This window comes from Lissotriton vulgaris, chromosome 5, assembly GCF_964263255.1.
Source record: "Lissotriton vulgaris chromosome 5, aLisVul1.2, whole genome shotgun sequence".
Taxonomy (NCBI): domain Eukaryota; kingdom Metazoa; phylum Chordata; class Amphibia; order Caudata; family Salamandridae; genus Lissotriton; species Lissotriton vulgaris.
In genome coordinates, this window is record NC_141693.1 from 686,076,176 (window position 1) to 686,101,479 (window position 25,304).

Sequence of the window (25,304 nt, forward strand, 5' to 3'; positions counted from 1 at the left end):
TACATGGTAATTAGGTATAATTACACTTGGTGCTGACAACCTACATGTGAGTCCCTAGCACATGGTAGGGCATGTAGGTTTAGAGGCCCAGTAGATTTAATGCACTTAAGTGGGCACAGATATGTTGCCTCCTGTCATTTTAGAAGTCAGCCCTGCCTCGCAGGCTACTTTTAAAATAAAACTTTGTCCAAATTCGACTTTGGAATTAAAGGTACTTCCAAAGCCTTAAACAATCTTATTTTTACATATAAATCCCCCCAGGGTCTTAAGGTCTGCACTATGTGCCACAAGGGTAGGGTGCCTTATAATTATAAGCAGGGGCATTATAAGATATGTTTTATTTGCCCAGGTGAAGGAAAAAATGCCAATTTCGTGTTTCCACTTTGTAGTACATTAGCTCCATAGGCTAACATGTGATGGCTTTACTTAACTTTGATAAAGTCTAACTTTTGACTGGAGTGAGCTATAATAATATTTCAAATTATTAGTTACAATACATCCAGCAACTTGCCACGGTTGGATTTATTATAACTAATACAGAGAAGAAGCTATAGAACTTGCTTATCTGATGTGCCTCAATTCATCCCTGTAGCCGCTTCTCCTAATTGGCCCGCCACTCCTGATTAAGTGTGAAGTGGCCTGAGCTGAGCCAAAGGAGACATCTGGTGGGAGGAGATCTGCTGCCTTCAGGCCAGGAAGGAGCTGGGTAGCCAACCTGGCCTTCAAAGGGAGAAAGAAAGTGCGTACTAGAAACAGGCCCACTCCCACTTCTTGCAGCCACAGCCATATGGGTGCCCCTGCAATTGAATTAGGACAAGAACTTGAGGGGAGTGTAGGAAAAAGTAAGTGATACCTGTGGGTGGGTTTAGCCAGACCTGAAGCTCCATGGGAGATTTTCTCCATGTTTATTTTAATGGAAGAAAGCTTTTTGGGACAAGAAAAGGCCACACTTCAGGGTAAGTGGTCATCACAGAGGGTGGCACCCTGCAACCCATTAGCAAGGGGTGCCACCCCCTTGCCAGCTCAGACAACTGGATAAATATGGGAGAGCTGCCCAGCAATGCAGATCCGTTCCTGGAAAAAACAAGAAGAAGAAGGAATGCCCTGCTGAAATCCTGGCCTGCACCAAAAGAATGACACTCATAAGGACAGCACCTGCTGTAATATTTGGGCTTTAGCAAAATAAGGACTTTGCCTGACTCTAAAAGTTTGAAAACAACAACTGGGAGACCTCAATCTCCACTTTAAGAATACAAATCTCTTAATGACAACAATTTAACTTTAGAATTAGAGGCCATTCAGCTTACGCAGAGAGCACCCCTTAACCCTATTTTCTCAAATATTCCGGAGTTAAGGGCAAGTACCCCACTCCTTTTGTGTTAGTTGGATCCTCATTTGATCCCTTTTCTCCTCAATAAAAGTGGAGGTAAATTTACTCCCACACAACAGCCAAGACTGTGTTGAAGATGGAGCAAACTAGATGAGGTCAACTGTGGCAGACTACTTTCCAGTTCTGTTCCCATGTTAGTAGGTGACATAGATCAAATGCAATGTATATTAAAGACTGGATCAAAAATTCTTTAGATCAAATATTACCAAGTGAATTCCGAAAAATAATTTATACGCACACAGTAATAAAATACTATTATGCTATTAGGGGAGCCAGGATGAATTTTATAAATAATAAGATAGAAAATTCTGCCAATTCAGCTAAAGAACTCTTTAAAATTTCAAAGTCACCCATGTAGCCTCCTATGTCATCTGCAGACCTAAGACCGTTGGAAGTTAGATGCAATATTTTTGCCAATTTTTTAAAAAGATTTTTTCTTGGAGAAAGTTCTTTTTTTTTTTAAGTTTCCAAACCCTTTATTAGCATTTGGTACAGTACAATTTGGCATAACTGTCATACATCAAAATTACAGTGCGCTATATACGACCCCCCTCCCTACCCCCCTGCTCCCAGCCATCTTCTCATCTACCCCATATGCTCTGCCTTACAGCTAAGTATGTGACCTGTGTCCATTAGAGCGTGCTCCTGTCACCACCAGCATCTACAAACATACATTACTTATAGGTGTCCACAGTAAGGTTGCTGCCAGCTGTGCAGGATATTCAGTGATACACATGTGTGTCCTTGCAGCGCATTCCATTTAATAGTCCTCCGGATCAGCGCACCCTTCTCTATACATTCTGTGACTCATTCATCAAAGGTTGCCAATATGCCTGTAATTATAACAATCATTCATGTCGACATCCTCCCTCCATCTGCACTACACCCCCTCCATCCTCCTCTTCCCCATCATTGCCCCTATGTTCCAGTAGATAAGCCGTCAGTGGGCCCCAAGTGTCTTTAGGCCTGGACTTCATGTGCAGGAGCTCTGCATAATCGTGTAAGTGTTCCTGCCAGCTGGTTAGATCTGCTATCCAGTCCTTAAACTTTGGCGCACGTCCCCGTCCCCACCTGCATGCCACCTGCCTTTTTGCCAGTAGCATTCCTAACGCTAGGTACTTTTTATGTGTGGTGATTGTGGTTGTGGTGTGCCCCAGCAGCGCAATCAGCGGTGATGGGGTCATTTGTGTCCCCAGCATTTCCGACATTGCGGCGAAGACCTCCTCCCAGTACGCCTCCACCTGCGGGCAGCGCCATGCCAAATGAATAAAATCTGCTCCTTCACTGCCACATCTTTTGCATCTATCCTCTTCTCTCAGGTGAATTCTACATAGCTTAGTACAGCCTATGTAGGAACTTGTAATGAATTAGTCGCAGCCTGCTATTGCCCGTTACTGCCTCGGTCTGTTAGCAGCAGGTGTCCCATTGGTCATCTGTGACTGGGGTCTCCAAATTCCTGTCCTACTCAGCCCTGGCCCTTAACGGATTACGCAGTATTGCAGCCCGCGCCTGTTTGTACAGTGTGGATATCACATGCCTGGGTGTGCCCGCCTGTAGCAGCATGTGAAGGGGCATGAAAATATCTGGTTCGCCCGGAAACTCCGGGGTAATAGCCTTCAGGCTTTGACGTAATCTAGTGTATAGGAACATGTCCATGTGCCTAGGCGTGTGTTCCCCAAAAAATTGATCTATAGTGCGGAATTGACCTGCGACGTATAGATCCCCCCACGTCCCATATTGCAATTTGTGCAATAGCCCCTTACCTATCCCTTCACAAAAAACTGTCAATAGCGGGTTATCCGCGAGTTCCACCTTAGGAGAGTACATCAGTGTCACCTCCATTTTACGTGCTATCCATTTCCACGCCATCACAGTGCAGTTGACCGTGGATGGGTCCCTCATTCGCTCATTCACTGAAGTATAGATGTAGCCTTCCCGTGGCCCTGGGGACATGTGCCCGTCCTCCACTGCCAGATGCAGCATAAACGGGGGGATGAAACCAATAGGCGGCGAAGTGCACCTGCGCACAATAATAGTACTGCTTAAAATTAGGGACGTCATATCCCCCCTGGCAAAAGGGACGCATGAGCGTCTCCAAACGGAGTCGCGCCTGTCCTCCTCCACAAAAGAGTCTACCTGTTTGTGCCCGCAGTGTGTCGAAAAAGAGTCTGCCAGGGTGGTAAGGGATATTTACAAATAAATAGAGGAACTTTGGCAATACCGTAATTTTGAGAAGTGATATACGGCCGGCCATTGACAGAGGTAGTTTTATCCATTTAGTTATGTTATCTGTTACCTTGTCAATGGCTTTCCCATAATTGGTGCACAACAGAGCTTCCTTGTCCCTTGTTACATATATGCCCAAATATTTGAATTCATCCGCTTCCCATGCCAATGGGTAGTCCAGCTGATGTTGTATAGTGTGGTCTGTTAGCGGGAAGACTGCTGACTTGCTCCAATTGATTTGTATACCAGACAAGGCGCCAAATGTAGTGATCTCGCGTAACACTGGATTGAGGTTATCATGCGAGTTTTTTACATAGAGGGTCATGTCATCCACATAGAGCGAGACCAGGAGTTACCTATTTGGGTAGGCTAGGGCACTGTTTTTGAGGTATTGACGTAATTTTGCCGCTAGCAGCTTGATTTCCAAGGCAAAGAATATGGGGCAGAGCTGACAGCCTTGTCTGGTGCCTCTTGACATGGGGAAGGGTTTTGACCTGGTACCATTTAATAGCACTGTGACCTGCGGCTGTGCATATAACAATTGCACTCATCCCAGGAATGGTGGTGGTATCCCTATATATGCTAGTGTCTCCATCAGGTAGTCTCACTCCAGTGAATCGAATGCCTTAGTGGCATCTAAAAAAACAACCACCGCTGAGCACTTAGGGTCAATGTTTTGCAGGACAGCCATCAAGGTTCGTAGATTATGGGATGTGGCCCAGTTGGGAACAAACCCTGCCTGATCAGGCAACACAAGGCGTTCCATTAACAAATTAAGTCTGGTGGCTAATACTTTCGCTAGTATTTTAGTGTCGCAGTTGAGTAACGACAGGGGTCGGTAGGACTCACACTGGGACTGGGGTTTGCCTGGTTTCAATAAGGAAACAATGTGGGCCTCTCACATAGTCTGGGGTAGTCTGCCTTCCTCCAGCACTTCATAAAAAACCTCCTTTAGTATGGGAGCCAGCGTACGTACATACATCTTATAAAATTCTACTGGCATCCCATCTGAGCCCGGTGCCCTCCCTGTTTGCATGTGCATGATTGCCTCAGTTATCTCGTCTATTTCCAGATCCAAGCTTAAGAACTTACATTGTGTATCTCCCAGCCACGCTAGTGCAGTGTCCCCAAAGTACTGTTGCAAATTCAGGGGGGAGCCCCTCTGAGAGGTGTATAAGTTAGCATAGAAATCAATTAATATTTGCTGTTGTTCGGGAAGGTTCCTATGCGCTATGTCTTGGTCATCCTACACCTCAGCAATATAGTTAGAGAATTTGGGCGTGCGGACAGCATTCGCAAGGGATTTCCCTGGCCAGTCCCCCTCGCCATAGATCCTGGCCCTATGATACTTCCCTCTGAATCTGCACTCTCGGTCTCCCTCAGTCTCATATGCAGTCATTTTACTATGCAGGTCCGCTTTCAGCTCCCCGTTCCCTGGGTACAGTGTTATCCGCTGCTCCAGGTCCTTTATGCTTGCCTCTATTCTATGTAGATCGTTATGAACATCCCTCAAGATTCCACCCCCCTTAGAGATACACCAGCCGCGCACGGTGACCTTGAAGGCCTCCCACACCGTCGTGAAGCTTGAGACTGAGTCCTTGTTTCTTTCGAAGAAGACTTGGATATCTTCCTCCATTTCCGTCCTAAAAACTGAGTCATGGAGGTGCTTAGGTTTAAGCCGCCAGATCAGATAGGGGGGCTGAGCAAGCGGGGCACGGAGTGAAACTACCACCGGCGAGTGGTCGGAATATGTCCTGGGCAGGTGTGACGTCTCTAGTGACCAGTGTGCCATGCCTATAGAGATAAGTAGGTAATCCAGTCTAGCCCAGGTCCCATGCACGGCGGAGTGATGTGTCCCCTCCCGTATCTCAGGGTGTGTGTGTCTCCACGCATCTAGCAGGAGGAAGGATTCCAATAAACTTCTCAGTGTGCGTTGCCTTTCTGTACAGTGTGCAGGGGCTGCCCGTGATCGATCCAGCTGCGGATTCACCACTGCATTAAAGTCGCCTCCCTAAATGTATGTTGTGCTTATCACATGGATTTTGCCCCACAGCTGGAGCATAGCATGAGTGTCATCTGTATTGGGGCCGTAATAATTAGCAATAGTTACATCGTTCTGATTCAGTTTCCCCCAGAGTAGGCAATATCTCCCTTCAGGGTCTGACTCCGCGCCACCTATCTGGAAGTGCACTCCTTGCTTGATCAATATGGCTACTCCCCTGGAGTATCCCGAATAATACGCGAAGCATCTGTGAGATACCCACTTTGCAGCAAACTGGGGGGTTGTCCTGGGGTCCAAATGCGTCTCTTGCAGCAGGGCTACTCCCACATTGTGTCTATCTAAATATCCCAAAACCTGCCTCTTTTTTCTGCAATCGTTGAGCCCCTTGATATTCCAGGTCATAACTGTCTGTTTGTCCGTACTGCCTACAGTATCTGCCATATCCAAAATGTGTGGGTATTACCTGTACCTCTGTGTGACAACAAGGCTTTAAGGAAACAAACATCAGCTCTCACTCTTAAACAATGCCTCCCAACCCCCTCCCACATCGGCTTTCCCAACATGCCAAGCATATACCCTAGTTCCAACAATTTAACAGTAACAATCAGTCAGTTACTTTTCCCAATTCATAAGAAAGAAAGGGGTTCAACCACATGTGAGGGTCGCCAGGGCCCCTCTCCGTGCCTACTCCCCACCTATATTGCACCCATCCACTGACCCAGCCCAATCGGCGGGCAGTTTCCATGGGACGGTGGGAGTGTCCGGGCAGACCACTATGTACAAACATTAGCAATTCTTATACATCACAAGTCGGAGCAGGTCAAGATCAGATGTCCTCTATGTCCATTAACGATAAACAGAGTCCTCATCTTCATTCAGGATTCCTCATTGAAGATTGGGATCTGGAGCGCCTTAACGCCTCTGTACCTCCGGATGCCGCTCGCCGAGCTCGCTTGAGATATTCCTCCACCTGGTGTGGTGACATGAAGAAGTGTTGCTTACCAAGATGTGTGATCTTCAGTTTTGCTGGATACAACATGGCATATGGTATGGCCTGTGTCTGAAGCTTCTTTTTTACAGATGCAAACTTTCGCCGGGCCTCCTGGACGGCCTGCGTAAAATCGGGAAAAAATGTCAATGTAGTGTTCTCGTAGCAAACATTTTGCTTCTCCCGGGCCAGGCGCAGCACCGTATCTCTGTCCCAGTAATTGAGGAAACACATTATGATTGGCCTCGGTGGTGCCCCCGGTGGTGGACGCGCCGCCAGTGATCTATGGGCCCGCTCAATTATTAGGTGCGCAGAAAAGTCTTCCCTGCCAAAAAGATCTATGATCAGCTTCTCCATAAGTCTTCCAGTCGACCCGTGTTGGTGGACTCCGCGAGGCCAAGGACGTGTACATTGTTCCTCCTCGAGCGGGCCTCTAAATCCTAGTTCTTGTCCGCAATTATCTTGAGGAGTTTATCCATCTGCAATACGTGCTCCCTATTTGACTTCGCTCCATCCTCCTGCTCCGATACTCTGCCTTAGCCTCCGTAATCCTCTGGTCGTGCTGTTCGAGTTTATTCACCACGGTATCCATCCTGGCGTTCATGGTGTCAATCTTAGCGTCTATGGAGGATAGACTTTGTTTCATTCCCAACAGGAGAGTTTTCCAGTAGTCCTCCGTCCCAACCTGATGTTTGTGGTCAAGCATCATCAAATTGATCAAAATGCAGCAGGCAACATTCTCTTGAAGATTCCTAAGCACTGTTTTGTCTTGCCATCTTTGGCAGGTTTACACTTGCTGCCAGTCCTCTAAAGAATCATTTAAATCTTTCTGTCTGGTCGACCAAGTGATTTATAAATAGAGATCTCCACTAATTCAGCGGCTGTTATTCTCTTACAGCCCTAAAAGATCACTAAGATCCACAGATCAGAGACTCCTTGAAATCTAGTGGCGTAGGGTCGTCTTTTGCCTATTTGAAACCAAAGATATGGAATTTACTGCTTTTAACATTGAGGATGATTGAGAAAGAAACTCAAATTTGGAAACTTCTCAAAACCGATCTTTTTGAATGAGCAGCTTGCTTGATCGTTTGTGCGAAGGACCTTGTATCTCAACGCTGGGAAGTCGGCAGGATAGCCGTGTGCTTTATAAATCCTTAGCATAGCATAGCACTTCCCCCATCCCCAAATGAGATAGCAGTAAATGCAGATGTTCTCTAGGATGAGCGGATTCAAGTCAAGTCAAGTCAAAGATACTTTATATTGCCATTAAAAAACCATAGAAGCAAGCATATAAAACTTTTTGGGAATCGGAGATTCAAAATATCATAGAAAATCCTTCCTTAAAGTCAATAATACCCCCGTCTTGCACTTTAGCCTTGTAGTGTCAGGCATGGGATATAATCATCTATAATGCACTGGTTTTTAAGTTTTACAGCTGAGGCGTGATTCCAGTGAGATGGCAACTCAGAAAGAGGCCATGTGTCCCGAAGCTGAGTCCAGCTCATCCAATACACCATCAGTGCAATATATATGCTTGTAGTATGTGTAGACGCACCCAGACATTTTTCAAGACATTGAAAGTGGCAGGTTCAGCTGGCCTAGGTTGGCATCAGATAAGACTTGAGACTTCACAATTGATGACCCTAAAGCTCTTCTTCAGTGGAAGCATTTCCTGTCACTTACAATATTGCCTTTTTTTTTTCTTAATAGGACGTGTTGATGGGATCGTGCGGACCTATGACCTCTTCACAGCATACAGTCCAGGATACTTCATTGTGGACATCATGGCGTCGGATCTGGCGGGGCACAATGACACGGCCATTGTTGGAATCTACATCCTGCGGGAAGACCAGCGACTCAAGATTGTCATCAATGAGATCCCAGATCGTGTGCGCCAGTTTGAAGAGGAGTTCATTCGCTTGCTTTCGAACATCACAGGTGCAATTGTCAACACAGATGATGTGCAGGTACTGTAACAGTGTTTCCAGAATACTTCCCTTACACTACATTTTTTTTCTTCATTTTCAATCTTTATTTCGATCAATTTTTAGATTATAAAAGATGCAAAAAAACATTCATTTTAAAATCACAATGATATCCAAGTGACATTAAACATTTAAAAGTAGTATAAAAAAGCATTAACAAAATAAATATGTCAGTTACATTTAATAATTACACTACATCATTCTTAAAATTGGTGTGTATGAGACACCTAGGACCTCATTTACACAAAATTGGCGTAAGGCAGCGCCGCAAGTCTTTTTTCTGCACTGCCCTATGTCAAGATGAAAGGTCAGAAAAGCACCATATTTATGAATATCAGCCAGCATCGGTGCACAATTTGGTGCCTAGCGCCAATGCAGGCACCCTTTGGCACCCTTGCACCATGTTGTAAAGGTGTTGTTGTAGGCACAATTGTTTTTGTGCAGGAAGGAGCACCTTCCTGCACAAAAACAATCCATGGAGATGTTTTCCTCATTCTGTGTGTGCTGTAGAATGTAGCACACATGGAAAGATGAAAAAAATAGGGGAAAGGAAAACATTTCTCCTCTTTGTGCCTGCTATGTGAAGGAGTAAGGTTTTGGTGCTGCACCAGGTTTATGGGATTTTGTAAATCTGGGGCAGTGTCAAAATCCATGGGTGTTGGTGGGAAGACACACACCAACGCCCATGGAGCGCCTTCTTGGCACAGAGTAAGGCAACGGAGCACCTTACTCCATATCTATGATGCCACGTAGAGCAATGCAGGGTGGCTTTGTGTAGCCTCACAGATATGATTGAGAGGCTTGTGGCACCGGAGCTTCAAAAGAAGTGACACTCCAGTATCGCAGGCCTCTTGGAAAGTTAAAGGAATGGGGCTGTACTAATGTAGAGTTTATAGACAGATGTCGGAGACCTAACTGAATGGCTTTAGGAATAAGAGAAAGAGGAATTAAATAGGGCATCAAGGACATTATGACATAAATTTGCACTGAGGCAAAAGAAATAAGGAAATCAATTTGCAACATGTTTGCTGCCTGTGTATAAGGGAATAGGCCAAAACTTGAACCATGTAAATTTCATAATAATGTGCTTAGTTTATATACAAAGAATATGAGAAAATACATCATCTCCACTTACAAATGTGAAATATCTGGCCAAAAAAAGGTCACTCATGAGCTGTGATTTGTTTTTGTTCACATCTCCACTGGACACATAAAATGATTTCTGGGCAAATCCTTGTGTTTTATATGTTTAACAATTGTTTCACAAATCATTTTCTCCAATTTGCCCTGGTGTTCTGACTTTTCTGTAATATGAATGTCGACAACTTCTTTTACCCCAGTTTTTACTCCAGACCGCATTGCAACAAGGTAGTGCAAAACTGGTCTGTCCTATGTTTTCACTTGTGCGTATGTTATACCGTATGGCTCCAAGTTGTCCAATTGTTCATCCCATCCGATATTTGGCTGCACAACTGACTCTGATCATTTGTTCATTTGTTGGTTGAACATTATTGTTTACTCATAACTGCATTAACTTACAGAAGTCTGCATGCTTAAAAACACGGCACTGTAGCACCAAAACCCGTGCTGGGGCAAAATACTATTAAACAGCTAATAATGTAGCATACTAAGAAAATAAGCTTAGCAGTTGTAACATGTACAATCGCAATTGCCTTAAATAATCTAAGGATATTGGGCCACATGAATGAAGCAATTTTGAGTTTGCAAACAGGCCAGTTTGCAGAATCGACCCGTCTGTGAACGCCAAAAAAGGTTTTTTCATGTATCAAAACCTATTTTGCGATTTGGTAACCTGCTATTAAATCGCAGTGTGGATTTGCGATTCGGTATTTGGAAGGGGTGTGTTTACGGCGTCCCTTCCATGTACCAAATCCTAACGGTATGCATGACTATTTTGTGACCATGAATGAGGTCGCAAAACAATTGTATTTTACCAACAACTTCAAGTTGGCGCTAACCCATTCTCAAATGGGAAGGGGTCGCTATGGGAATGGTGGTGAAAACTTTGCGCACTAAATAATGAGGTACATCCACATGAGAGTTCGGGTACATAATAGAGTGAAGCAACACGTTCTTGATATAACTGAAACTAGGGAGTCACAATAGGGAAGAACCTTCACACATGGAGGAAAAACAGGCATGATCACAGACCATGGCTGATCGATGCTTTAAGTAAGGTCGGTCCCAAAGTCAACTTATGGAAAACTGGCCCAGCGGTGGTAAGGAGATACACAACAAGCATAAATGCCTCCTAATCCTGCCTCCGAGTGTCTACACAAAGCTGCAGTCTGGGAACAACATTAAAACTAATGCCCCAGGCATGGCTGCCAAGATAGCGGAAATACGTCAATTGGGATACATCTAAGGATGATCTAAAAGAGCTCTTACAAGACCGAAGAAATTAAAAGAGGACTGAAACAGAGCTCCAGGCAATTTTTCATGATGTGGAATGTCATATCCACATTAAAAACAGAAATGGAACAGATAGGCCACAGAGTTGAGGAATGTAATCAAAATTGGAAGCAATGGATCAGACGGAAGTCACAAAAATGTTGCACATGCTGGCTGTGAATGAGCAAATTAGAGTCCTGAGTGAAAAGTCCAAATACCTTGAACTCCATGCTAGGCATCAGGCAACAACATCAAGATTCACAACATAAAGAAGAAGGCCAATGGAGACAACATATTCGACATACCAGGCACCTCCATGCACAAATCCTGGCATTGAAGGAGGAAGAAGAAGTGGAAATCATAAGTATTCACTAATTTGGGCCAATAGATGGCGGGTTCAGTAACTTAACAACAGGACATTCTAACTAAGATGTCCTCTTTTCCTGAAAAAAAACTGTTGCTGGAAGAGACCCCTATAGTATATTACGGAGATAAGCTAGCTTTGCTCCAACACCTTTGCAAATCACTTGCTTAAGGTGATCTTTTAGATTTCTGTCCAATGTACTCACTGAAAAAAACATCAGGGCCCACTAGGCTTTTACCTTCGGGCTCAAATTTCACCTGGGGCAGAAAATCATTACATAACGAAAACTTGCAAGGGCCTGGAACTGTTGGGCATTAAACTGTCGGGAATCTGAACAACTCAATCACAATCCAGGCATAGATAGGAAATTAAATGCATCTGGCTGGCACACAAAAGACAGTCATCAAACTGAAGAAAGAGATACCAGAGAGCAGAGAGGAGACAGTTTAGTGAAGTAAAGAACGTCTTCTTGAATGCAGTGGTCCCCTCCCAAGGTAGGCGAAACCACCTACTGTGTGATGCCTATAGGCCCAAAGAATTCCCTAACTTACATAACAACTTATTTATACATAAAAGTCATCACCAGCAGGCAAGTGGAAGTGCTTTATGAACGAATACACCAAGACCAAGAATACTTTATTAATGACTGGCCTACCTTCAACAATAACATGAGTATGCCACATTTTGTTGAAAATATTCATGACGAAAATGCTGTGTACGGCGTTAATTTCACTTGACTCAGAAATGGCATTCAAGTGGATGAGCCTGTCCTTGATGGTGAAGCTATGAAACAATTTAACCCAATGAAGTCATTTATTAAGATGACTATTACATATGATTAGTCGCCCAAATCTATGATCTTATTCAATGGAGTCCAATCCCACTGGCTTACCCATTGGTGATTAACATGATAAGGCTACCCAATACCCGCTCCTATTTTTAATAACCATAAAACCTCTGCCCATTGCCATTGGAGCTCCCCACAGATTCAAGATATCTAGTTTGGAGGGTGGAACACTGTATACTGTTTTTCGTAGATAACATCCTTCTGCCAATAACGGCGTACTTAGATCCATGCTAGCTTCACTAATCATGCTAATAGACTTTGGGGATGTCTGGGTATAAAATAAAGGCAGGCACCTCATTCCTTTTACCAGTGATTCTGACCAAAGCCCAACAGAATACCTGAGTACAACAAACCCTTTCAGAGTATCAACTTATTCTGTCTAATACTAAGGAGTATATATAACTCCTAAAACATAAATGAATTACAAGGAGGTAAAATACCAAGCTAAATCCGACCTTAAGGCACACATGGTGAGATGGAAACAGATGTCTGTTTCTTGGATCCGCACACTGTTGGCTCTGAAATGAATGTCCATCTCCAAATGAGATATTTATTCTATATACTCCTGGTGCACATAAATAAATATGTTCTCCTATCAATACAGGTACATGTTGAACTTCAGATGGCATGGGAAAGCTCAGTGTCTCTCAGACAAAATAAGGGTTGTCTGAGTATCCTGGACATACAAGACTATTATAAGGCAGCCCTCTATGAATAATGCGAAAACAGGCACAAAGATGTAGACGTATTTGTAAAGCGCAAAGGCATTCTATGAAACATTGGGTGCATCCGTATGCCCCAAATGGCACTCGCCACTAAGCCAATGGCACTGGCCCAATGGCAGTAGCTGGGAGGGCTCATTAGGACAATATTTTGCACCGAACAAACAGTCCAGATAGATATACTGCAGTAAAATCACAAGCACTCTCCCAGGAGTGTGGGACTTAACAGGGCAGGCAAACCAACTAAGAACCAATCCTTCATCCCACAAGCGCATACAACCACCCTAGTGTAACTTCAGCCCGTGATGTTAAGACTTACACGAGGGGGGAAATTTTGAGACTGTAGAATCATACGTGACTTGTTTGAGAACAGCCAAATCAGAAATTTTCAAATCTGCAAGGGATCCTATAACCTACCTGAAGAAGACAGATGTAGATATTATCAATTTAGACAATGGGCTATGCAATCTGCTTATAGAAATTAGGCAACTATATAAAAGACCCCTTTTGAAATAGTAGTGGCTTGCTTTGCAAGCCCTTGGGGCCGGAGATTCGACCCTTGCACACTGTTGACCTAATCCATAGTTGCACCCAGATGGAAATGCATATCTGAATGGGAGGAACCAATAAAAGAGGACCTCTCATAGGAATCATGGGGGAGTTTGTAGAGGGACATAATGTGAATCCTCTACAAAACTAAAGTCAGGCTAGTACCAAGCCCCAGAGAAATGAAACAGGATATTCCCGGGACATCAGCCAGGTTCTGCAGGGGTTATAGACTAAGTGGAGACCCGGGTCACATATGATGGTCCTGCAACAATTTATTGGAAAGACGTCTTAGCAGGCTTTCAATTCTATCAATCTGTTCCTACTGACCAGGGTTATGGCTTGCTGTAAAGGTATGAATGATGTAACAGTTTGTCGGATTGGTGGTTTTATGGAAGAGTTGTTAGCATTTGTGTTATGTCGGTGCCCCGGAGCGAAAACTGCTGCTGAAAATGTTCAACCTTATGGGCTTATAATCATGTCAAGAATTGGTTGTTCAATATATAGGAGGTAATACATATCAAATAATAATTGACTTTTTTAAAGTTATGGGCTCAGCTCTGGAGCACTTTTCATAAGTTTGGACTATTGTGGTTTCTTTGTGTAACTTGTATTTCAAGTCATTTTGCAACAACACTGTGGTTATGGCCATACATTATTATAACATTTTTCATGTCATTAACTTGATTATAGCTTCAGTTAGAAGGGGTGTGCTAGCTGCACCTCAAAATTGTGAAATTATACTCAGTAGGTGGGAAACGTTTTATTATCATTCTATGGTCCATTTGACATTAATGTGAATTGTAAAGGTTTGAATTAATAGTGCAATAAATCTTGTTCTGATCTTGTGTTGAGACCTCACATTCAGAGGCGTAGCTTCGTGGGCGAGTGTTTGTGCTACAACTCCCTTAAAAATGTGTTATTTACTAAATAGTTGGATACAGGGGCTTTTAGTTCGGTATAGTAAGATGTCTCTGTTCGATTTCACCTAGTATTTTTAAATACTCACTTAGACTAAAACACTTACACCATTGTGTATTTGAAGGATTACAGTACTTAATCTACTGGAAGTATTGGGCAAAGAGGGATGAACTTTTGGTTTTAATAATTTTAGAATATATGTAACTTCTATTTTTATGGTCATGGGTCATTTTAGGTGTGATGAACATGTGCTATATCATTTAGAAATGTACCTGCCTATGCTTTTAACAGAAGGAATAGATGTAACATGTATACTTTTATAGTTGTAACAAGCTAAATAAAGTTGTATTGATTGATTGACACTTACACCACATTTTCGTCTCTGTTGTTTTACGAAATACTGTGTTTTAAGTATCCCTCACAATCCGCACTCATTTCATTTCCACTGACCCTTACGCACCCCTCAGGCGCTGCTTCTCATATCATGTTTAACATTATATGCAGTCTGATTGACAAAAATCTTATGCGCACACCCCACAGTCCTACTGACCAAGCTCCGCCCTTTGGTCTTGCCACTCTCGATGGAATCTCGGGCATTGGCCAGGTGAGCCATCGGACTGAAGGTGTTTTGTTTCCTGAATATGTTATTCATGGTTTATCTGAGTTCTGCTGGTGCTGGAAGTCGGTGATGCAAGCTAGATGTGTATGAAAAACAGCAAATGGCAGACCGCGTATAGGGCGTATCCTGTATCTCTAAGAAGTATCTACTTAAAACAAAATGAAAACAAAAAAATTATTTCTTCAAGAGGCCACAGATTTATTAGAGCAAGTTTGCTGAGTTTGCCAGTATACCATGTCTCTTAAAACGTCACATGATCCCTCCTCAGTGCTTCTTTTCTCTAGGAATATCGCAAAGCATGAGCGGATTTTAAAGAACCTATAGTAGTACAGTGTTTTTGCATGCTAAGCATATTATATGAATACATTGTGAGTATACAAATGTTGTGACAAGGTTCAACAAGCAAACTCAACAAGTGCAATCTCTTCCATTACAGTTCCATGTGGACAAGAAGGGACGTGTGAGTTTTGCTCAGACAGACATGCTGTTCCATGTGGTGAATCGAGACACAAACCGCATCCTGGACGTGGAGAAGTAAGATGCACCTCAACAGGTTGTGTGGTGATGTATGGGGAAATTAGAGATATTTAGTCATTAGATTTGCTTTCACTGTAAATGTACTCCTGACAATGATTAGAATCCCATAAAACCTATTCTGACAAGTCAAATAGACTGTCTGCAGGGGGCTGTGTGGCTAGTCGAATTCCAGCCTTGTTTATGCAGGGAGAAACTAGAAATGAGCCGGACTTACTGAAATCCCCAGTATCAGTAACTCCGGGGAATTACTGGCCCATTTTCTGGATCACTCATAATGAAGGCTAGTGTATGGCATTGACCTCAGACAACCTTAGGAAACAAACAACTTTGAACACCTCCAAGCTTGCTGTAGAGTGCTTTGATCTTGCCTTCATAGAGAAATATATAGGGGGGACTTAAGGCGAAATAGGAGACATTTCCCAACTGGATGTTTCCTCAGCTAAAGCACAGTGAGTCACCTATCATGGCAAGCAACTAACTGACTTGTTATTCCCTGTGACTATCTCCCACAACTTTAATTGCCAACCATAAGTTCATAACTTTTATTAACAATAGCCCCTCTGTTTGAGAGGGGTCTATAAATATATATTCTTTTGAAAATTATGGGTAAGTACTTAGAGGATAAATAGCATTTGTTAAAAAAATCATTTAGCCTAAAAACCTTGTTTCTAAAATCCTAACTCTCCAACAACTGAATGCAAATGCTCCAGATGCAGTGCGAAAAGATATGAACATAGCACTTGACAATGGCTCAAGATATTCCTTCATACCAACAATCAATGGCTCGAGATATTCCTTCATTCATAATAGCACCTTACCGCCATGCCTGAGGCAGAGGGATCCTTAATGAAATACTAGTTTGATGGCACCTTGCACTTACTCGACTTCAAAACATATATACCACACACTCTAATGCTGATTGGCAGGGTTGCAGCAAAGTAGCCGCCCTACTGCACATCCTGTGGTCCTGCCCTCTCTTGGGAAACTTCTAGGATATGATCATCTCTGCATCTCACAGATACAAGGACAGGACATGGGTAAGCTATCTGAGCAGTCCCTGCTTGGCTGGCCATCAGAGGGTATGTATCCACTCTATAGCTGCCAAAAGGTATCTCACCTACTTCTGAAGGCCAATACACTATCCTATGCCCTATGCCTTGGGAGGGGGGGGACTACCCACCGACATACGAGCTCTGGTTGCATAAACTTTGGTACCTATTAAGGCATGAGAAATTGGTGTATCACGCAGCAGATAAATCTCACCCTTTCCCTAGATTATGGAACCCTCTTCTATCTTACTTTATCAATGAGTACAGAGACTGGACTTGTTCTTAAGACCGTGCAAGCCTTGGGGCTGATGGACCTCTCTTTGGTTTTACGGTTTGGATTCTCTGTGGTCCTGGATGACTGATGAGCAGTGAACCTTTTTTGTTTAACACGTTTTTATTGAATTTTCAAGTACATGAGACAAAAAAGAAAATAAGAACAAAAAAAAGAAAAGGGAAAAACAATCATAAATATATAAAGCATATTACAAAATATAGGTAAGCAACTAACATAATGGTATAATATTGGGGAGAAAAAAAAGTTGATATCTCAATGTGCCAGTATCATTAGAACAAGACCAGCATAATGAAGAAGAGAATGGGGAAAACTTAGAGATACAAACAGGAGTGATAACAGCTCTATTGTAAATAAAATACAAGGATTGGGTTATATGTGCAGCAGCAGAAACTTTGAAAAACTTAGACCACAATTTAACCCAAGTCATAATAGAAAAAGAAACGGACAAGTCATTTTCCCACGCAATTTCAATAGGGGATTTAGGTCTCTCAGTCACATTTGATAACAATAACTTATATACAAGAGTAGCTTTAGGTCTGTGTGTTGGAAATAAAAAATATAAAGGAGTGGGCGGGGTAAGAGATGGTAAAGCATTTGAAATTATGATATATTCATTGATGCAAGAATCAGGTAATTGATATTGTACTTGTAGGACATGAAAAGGAATAACAGAATTTTGTTGAAATAATTGGTGAAATAATTCCCTTCTCCTTCCAGTATTTGTAATAGAATGATTTACCTTTGTATTTAAGAAATGTATTATACCATAATGTGGAGGATAAAAAACAATGAAACATATTTAAACCATTAGAAAATGTATTGTTCAATAGACTTTGGGAATATTTTAAAATATGGTTATTGAACATGAAAGTACTGTTGGACATAAAGATTACATTCTGAAACGAAAAGTCTTTTAGTAAGGAGCGTTCAAAAACAATCCATCTGGGAATAGGGATATCAGCAAAATCAGGGTGAGTCAGGGTTACACGTCTTCCAAACATCATCTAATGAACGAGAGGCAATGGCCAATTGAAATGCTTTGTGAGGTTTAACAGGGTTAAATTTACATTTAGAAAGTCTGTCCGAGAAAGGGTCAATCTATTGGTTAAAATCACCGGCAAATATATTAGGGCAGTCTATGGAAGAGGGTAGAATTTTCATGTCATTCCAAAACTTAGGGTCAGGTTTGACAGGGCCATAGATATTTAGCAAGACTAGAGTCTTGTTTTGTATAACAACCTTTACCATTACCCAGCGTCCATCATCATCATTTTGTGTAGACAAAATTTGTACAGAAACGACTTATGAAACAATATATCGACTCCCCATTTTTGCTATAAGCAGGAGAATAAACAACTTGACCCACCCAATGCCTTTTCAACTTAAGTGACTCTGCTTCAGTGCAATGAGTTTCTTGAAGAAAAGAGACCTGGGAGTCAAGCTTGGATAAATGAGATAATACCTTTTGTCTTTTGATGGGATTCCCAAGACCACAAACGTTCCATGTGACAAATTTACACATAATGGAGGGATAGGAGGGTAATACACGAATGGAGTTGATACACGTCAGGAAGACAGCTAGAAGAAATAAAACACCACCAATGAGATTCATATATGGAAAATGCAATTAGAAAACACACAGTACCAATATACACAAGCAACAAGTTGAATATAGTTATCAGAGGAAAGGAGATATAGAGAAACTAAGAAAAAAATGGTACAGAGACAAGGAAGAGAGAAAAAAAGAACATAGAAGAATAAAGAAGGAGAAAGAGAGGAGAAGAAGCAGAAGAGAGAGATAAGCGAACAGATCAAGGCATAACAGCCAGAACTGTAACAGAGAGAGGAGATGGTGAGAAGGAAGCATAGCGGTGCCAAAGAGCACAGACCTCAGCAATAAGTAAACAGGAGGAAAACGGAGGTCAGAGCTACATGAAGAGAGGGAAAAACAAATAGAGTGTGAACATTAAGAGAAGATATAATATGGATGCATTACAGTAGACTTAAAAAATAGAAAAATCAAGTATTGGTATCCATCCCAATAGATGAGATAGTCTGAAGATAAAGTTTGAGTTTCTCCGGGTCATCAAAGGAGCTTGATCGACCACCATGAGTAATCTTACAGAGACAAGGATAGAGGATTCCATATTGGATGTTGAGGTGTCTTATTTGAGAACGTAAAGCAAGAAATTCTTTGCGACGGGCATTCGTTGCATTAGAGATAGCCTGAGAAATAAACAGATTATGGCCAGACCAAATGAGACGGCGTTTAAGTCTTACAGCCTTCAGCACATGCATCAGCTCAGTAAATTCTAGAAAAAGCATGATGATGCCACGTGGTTATAGCGTTAGGATTTAGGCGAGCAGCTCTTTGTATATTGAGGGGACTTGTTGACACTTGAAGACCAAGAAGTTCTGGAAGGAATTTCTGAGGAAACGATACCATGTCTGCACCTTCGATGTTTTCCGGAAGTCCATAAAGGCGTAAGTTATTTCTGCGATTTCAATTTTCAAGGTCCTCAGCGTGGATTTTTAGTTTATGAAATTCCTGTTCCAGTAGAGGTATCTTTGATGAAACATCGCTAACACATTGTTCTAGTTCCAGAACTTTACCTTCCATAATTATCCATCTCTCCTCACTTTGTTTCAACTTTTCATTTGACGTGGACATAAATGGTTGAAGACCACATATTTAATCCAATATTGAATCCAGAATGGGATTCTGAGACAAATGAATGGGAGAAGGCGGGTCATTTTTATGTCTTTTCAATTTTGTCCCAGACATAGAGGATCTGGCGATGTGAGACACATTGGCCATTGTACGTTATACTGGAAAACACCAGCAGGAGTAAAAGAAGAGGATAAGCAACGGTTGCCGCAGGAAACCCCAAAACTGGTGCAGGTATAATGTGTGTTAAGATGATTGTAAATTCGATTGAGAATGAAAAAGTCCTCCAAAAAGCAGAAAAAACACAAGTAAGTATCCTCAGAAATAGATGGGCATCATTCTGAGATAAAGGGGTTGCTCAATTCCATCAGGATGCTGGGCATTTCATGAGAGCAAAGTGTAAACTAAGGCAGAGGAAAACATGCGTAGAGTAAGAAGTAGTCCAAATGCATTAGGAAGTGCCAAAAGGAGATGAAAGCGCTCATTGCATTAATAGAGTGGTATTAGTGAAGTTAAAAAGACGGGTGCCGCATGCATTTGAACTGAAAATAACCTTCAAAAAGTAAGAATAGCAGCTGAATTGCAAATAATAAAAGAACTGTTCAAGTTCCTCAAATTACAGTATATTCCATGAAAAAAAATTATATGCTGAGGCAGAAGAAAAAAAATGTAGAGACTCAAAAGCAGCTAAAATTTCTTTACAAGTGCCAAAAGACGGTGACATACACCTTGCAGCAGCAGAAATGCCTTATTGAAGTTGAAAAATGGAGGCAACAAACACAAAAGTGAAGTTTGCATATAAAGCGGCAGAAAACGGCATCGCTTGACAGAGAAACGAGACGCGAGCGCAGCGACCTAAAATGGCGGCCGCTTGCGTCTCTCACAGGACGAATTAGCCGAGAATGTGAATCAGAGCTGCAAGGGAAGAGCGTTGTCCAAGGAGCGGCATTTCAACATACTGCATCATCAGAAAGATAATGCCAGTGTGCGGTGCCCCTGGAAGCCGGATGAAGCGCTCTAAATTACATGAAGAGTTCCGTGGTGCAGAGAAGCTCACGCTGTGTCCGCCATGTCGCCTCGGCGCTGTAGCCACGCCCCCAGCAATGAACCTTTTAACTACCTGCATGAGTGTCTGTGTTGGTGGGTGGGAATTTAAGAGGCGTTGAGGAGTTGCTGATCAGTGGTTGCAACCCCATGATATGGATATGTTTTATTTTCTTGTATTGCAAAAGAAAAAAAAAGAGCTAAAAACAAAATCCCATAAAGAATTTTCAGTTTAAATTGATATGGTTACAACGCATACTTACAACTACTGAAATGTGTCAGTTATGGTGCTGGCAACATATGTATTGCTCATGACTTTCAAGTAGGAAAATTGGTTTCTGACATGTTTGATCACCGTGTCAATTCAACTGAAGGGACAGGGGTCTGAGCACAGGGAATTTTACAAAGGAAGCCTCCGTAATTAAGTAGGTAAATATAGTGTGAGTTTACCATGGTTGTTTTCTAGGAGAAAACGTTTTCTACATGCCAGCTGGTTGAACCATCAATTGCCTTTCTAACTCTAGGCTCAACACCAGTTGTTGGATTGACTAAATTAGGCTGCACCTACTCAACAGCAAAAACGCTGTCTTAAAATAAATGTTGACAACACCTTGTGGAAACTACCAGGAGGAAGAGTGTAAAGTTAGCATCAGTGTCCCTCGGCTTCTCATAACTGGTGTGCTCCCTTTAGTGTGAATGCCCAGATAGTGTTCATGTATGTGTGTATTGTGTCACCTGTCACTCTCTGCTAACATCTGTTGAAATGATGGTGGTGGACCATACACACTCTGAGTCTATCACTGCTTCTCTCCCTAACTTTGTGTGGGGAATGTGGTGAGAGTGACATTGCATCTGTCCTCATCAGTCAAAAAACCTGGTGTAAAGTTGATTACACTTAGGCTGTGGGGTTTTAGGTTTAAATCTATAATAACTGATAAAACCCCACAGAAAGAGAAATAGCCCTCACCAGTGAAAACCTATGAACACTGAAAAAACACATGCACAACCACCAACTAAATGCCATTGAAATAAAGGAAAAAGAGAGTAAAAGAGTAATTTTTATTCTTCCGGAAGTGGCCAATACAATGTAACTTTGTTATACAATCTAGCAGTAAGAAAGACTGGGCTAATATTATTCTGCTTGAGTTTTGTTGTTTAGGGATGCTACTAAAATATTGTTTCTTCTTCATCTTGCTTTTTCAGTTTTGTGGTCTTTGGTCTAAAGATGCAGGGTTTAGAAGCATGTTTTAGGTCTTGTCAAATTATTTTATAAACTGTAGAGGATCAGGAAATATCAAAATCATATTTGATATTTCGGCTGCGTTTGATTCTTTCACTGATAGGTAAAATGGGTGGTTTCATAAGAATATTTCTAATATGTGTCATCACATTTACCCACAGAGAATGGGTAAAAACCCTAATACATCAGCCCACAGTTTCTAGTGGGTCAGTATTGATAGTAGGTGAATTGCCAACACCTCAGGCTCTAAACATTCAATGCAAAGTATAGTGACAAGTATCACCAAGCATCTGGGATAGTGGTGAAAACAGGACTCCAGACATTTGGAAAACATGGAACGCAGTTTCACTTGGAAGGCTCTGCAAAAAAGGTTCTTTCCAAGTTGAACAAAGATTGGAGGGATATTGTTTGTATTTGCTGTGATTCAGCTACGTATATGAAAAAGTTGTCTGATGACCTGTCAAAATTGATACCTGAGCTGAAGTGATTCCCTGTAGGCGATCCTTGTCACTTGTTAGTTGGTATGCTGAAAGCATCTTTACAATCTTCAGAGTTAATGAAGGATGCTATTGACTTTTTAGTCCATTCTGGTGCACTGTTTTACTATGCACAGGAACTAAAACACAAATATTTATAATTTTGTGCATTGTGTGGCATCAAAGAAAGAGTCATCCCAACTGTGTCCCTTAGTTGATGGTTCTCAGTCCAAGGGGCTATGAATGCTATATTATCCATGTGGCAAGCATTTAAAGAATTTTTGCTGAGTGATGATGCCAAAGGCAAGAAATGTGAGGATCCTTGGTCGCATAAAGATAGTGATGTGAAAAAAGTGCACTCTACTGCATTATTAGGTTTTTTAACATAACTGCTGTAGTGGACATATTAAAAAAACTAGAGTCTGAAAAACCCTTGTCTGTCCCGCATGATTGGTGTAGATGTGAAACATCTCCTTGAGAGTTTGCTGGGTGACACATTTAGTAACTTTGGCACTGTAACATGTACCATGTTAGAGTGCTTGCCACTTGGTAAGCAAAGCAATGTTGGAGAGCAATTCAGGAACATTTATTTTGCAGTGTATGAGAAATGGCTTGCAGTCATACATAGAAATGTCCCTTCACCACCAATGGCATTTGAAGTCAATGAAACCTCGCTGTGGTACTCTGTACATGTTCTAGATCCCTTCAGTAAAGGGGAATTTCCTCCGTAATATCAAAAGTGCTGCTTCATTTTTGACCGCTTCAATAACTCTGAGGGCATAGGCACCCAGCTAAATACAAATGTTGCAAAACCTGCCCTGAGAATCACAATCTTCAAGTGCACCAGTATTGGCATGGAAAGATATGTCAGTGACCAGAGTTAACACATTGTGTACTGTCTGTTTTGGTATTGCCCGTCTCAAGTGCCAATGTTGAGAGGGCCTTTTCACAGAAGTTTACATGGGAAGGAAAGAGAGAGAGGTGTGGTGCCTCCGCCTGGGTGACTGATGCTGGACGCTGGAGATCACGGTTTGATCCCTGGCTCCGGCAGAAGGGGTCTGCCCATGCACCATGCGACTCCGTGTAATAGCTTGCTTAATCTTCCCAACAGCTCCCAGCGCTGAGATACCCCTTCGGGGGTGATTCTTGCACAATACAAGTACTGAATTTACATTTACATGACCAAAGACTTGCTGAATAAATATTGTACGGTGTACTATAATTAGCTTAATTTGCAAAAATCTTTTTGGACCTCATATACACTATATATACACTGTCTATATACCATGTTCTATCGGTGCAGAAAGCAAGCAATAATAAAAGCAAAGCGTTCCATAAACACCAAAAAAAACTTGTTTTCTGTTGTTTTTAGTGGCACGCAAATGTAACAACTGATAACAACTGTTTTTTTAAGGTACTGAAATCACTTGAAAACACTGAAAAAACTCTACCAGAATTTACCAAATATAGAAACTGAAAACAGGAAAGCCTAATTACACTCTTTCTAAGTAACACAAAGTTGACTTTATTTAGTTGTATAGTACATTGTTGTACAGAGAGACTGTCACATCTGTGAACCTCATTTACGTGAAGGTGCACGTTTCACTACCTATGAAGTAGTAGCAGTTTCATCAGGATATGAGATCATACATCGATAGTGTAAGCGTTTATAGGGGCGCTAAAGACCCTATGATAACCTTTAGTCCTGTAAAAAAAATCAGACTGAGTCGCTGTTCCTTAGGTGGAACGAAAATGTTTGGCAAAACAGTCATAAATACGCGAAGATAATTGCACCCTGGAATGTTTGTTTCAATGTAATCATGTTCATATGTTCTCTTTTGTCTTTGTTGAGACTTGTTTGAGGCGTGAGCATGTTATGTTCTTCATCCAGGGTGCTATTCTCTTAAAGAAGTTGATCCTGCAAGATAAACAGAACTCTATAAATGTACCCACCCTATGTCACTCGATACCTGGTCTTTTTCTTATTAGAAAACCAGATGAGAAAGATAGCCATAGCCGATAGGTCTCACCTTTGAGACCTTATAGGTGCTTAGCCAGAGCTTTTGGCTTTGCCAGTGTCTTTAAGCTATGTTGTAGAGCATTGTGGCTACTGTGCAGTATGTTGAAAAGTTATAATTTAGAAGTATTATAAGCATTTTTGTTACCTTATACATAACCAAGAAGACAAAAGGAGGGTGGAGGTTGGGAAATTGTTGAATTACAACCTGAGCAGTGGACGGACACTAGGAGAGAATCAGCAGATGTCGGATTCTGAGGGCAGACTCAGGTGGTGCTGGTGTGGAGGTGATGCTCAGATGATGCTGAATGATTGAGGTGCTGCTGAGTGATTCTGTGGTGTTGAGTAATGCTGAGGTGGAGGTGCTTCACTGGTGCTTAGGTAGTACTGAGTGATGCTGATTTGGTGCTATGCTGATGTTAAAGTGGTGCTGTGTTGGTGCTAGGTGGTGTTGAGCTGGTGCTGATGTGGAGCGGGTGCCCGGGCCTGTTGCTGCCTCATCGATGTAAACGGAAAGGAAGGGGTGGGAGGATGGAAACACTGTGTTTTAGCCCTGAGGGTAGTGGAAGGGCCCCTAAAGTGAAGCAGAAGGGGTGAAAATATGTTATAGTCTCTTCAAAATTTATAGATAGGGGTGGGCGAGATGAGCCGTGCAGAACAAAAGAAAGGCGCGGCCGCTCTACTCAAGTGTGAAGTGTAACATTAGGCACAAGGAAGGAGAGTGAGGAGAAGAGCAGCATGAGGCACAAGTACCAAGAGTGATGATGAGAAGAGCAACGGGAGGCACAAGGACAAATTGGGAGTAGGAGAAGAGCAGCATGAGGCACAAGGAAGGACAGTGAGGAAGAGAACAGCAACATGAGGCAAAAGAAAGTAGAGTGAGCAAGAAAAGAGCAGCGTGAGGTACACTTAAGGACAGTGAGGAGAAGAGCAGTGCAAGGCAAATGAAGGAGCGT

The 25,304-nt window shown here is 42.2% G+C and overlaps 1 protein-coding gene across 1 annotated transcript in view; it reads left to right on the top strand.

Moving 5' to 3' along the window:
• The window catches only part of CDH23 (cadherin related 23), a 2,828,172-nt gene that overhangs the window by 2,635,464 nt on the left and 167,404 nt on the right, over positions 1-25,304 (top strand). The window contains exons 60-61 of the mRNA XM_086919477.1: positions 8,317-8,573; positions 15,459-15,556. Of these exons, the coding sequence (XP_086775603.1) occupies positions 8,317-8,573; positions 15,459-15,556 (355 nt within the window). The remainder of the gene's footprint in view (positions 1-8,316; positions 8,574-15,458; positions 15,557-25,304) is intronic.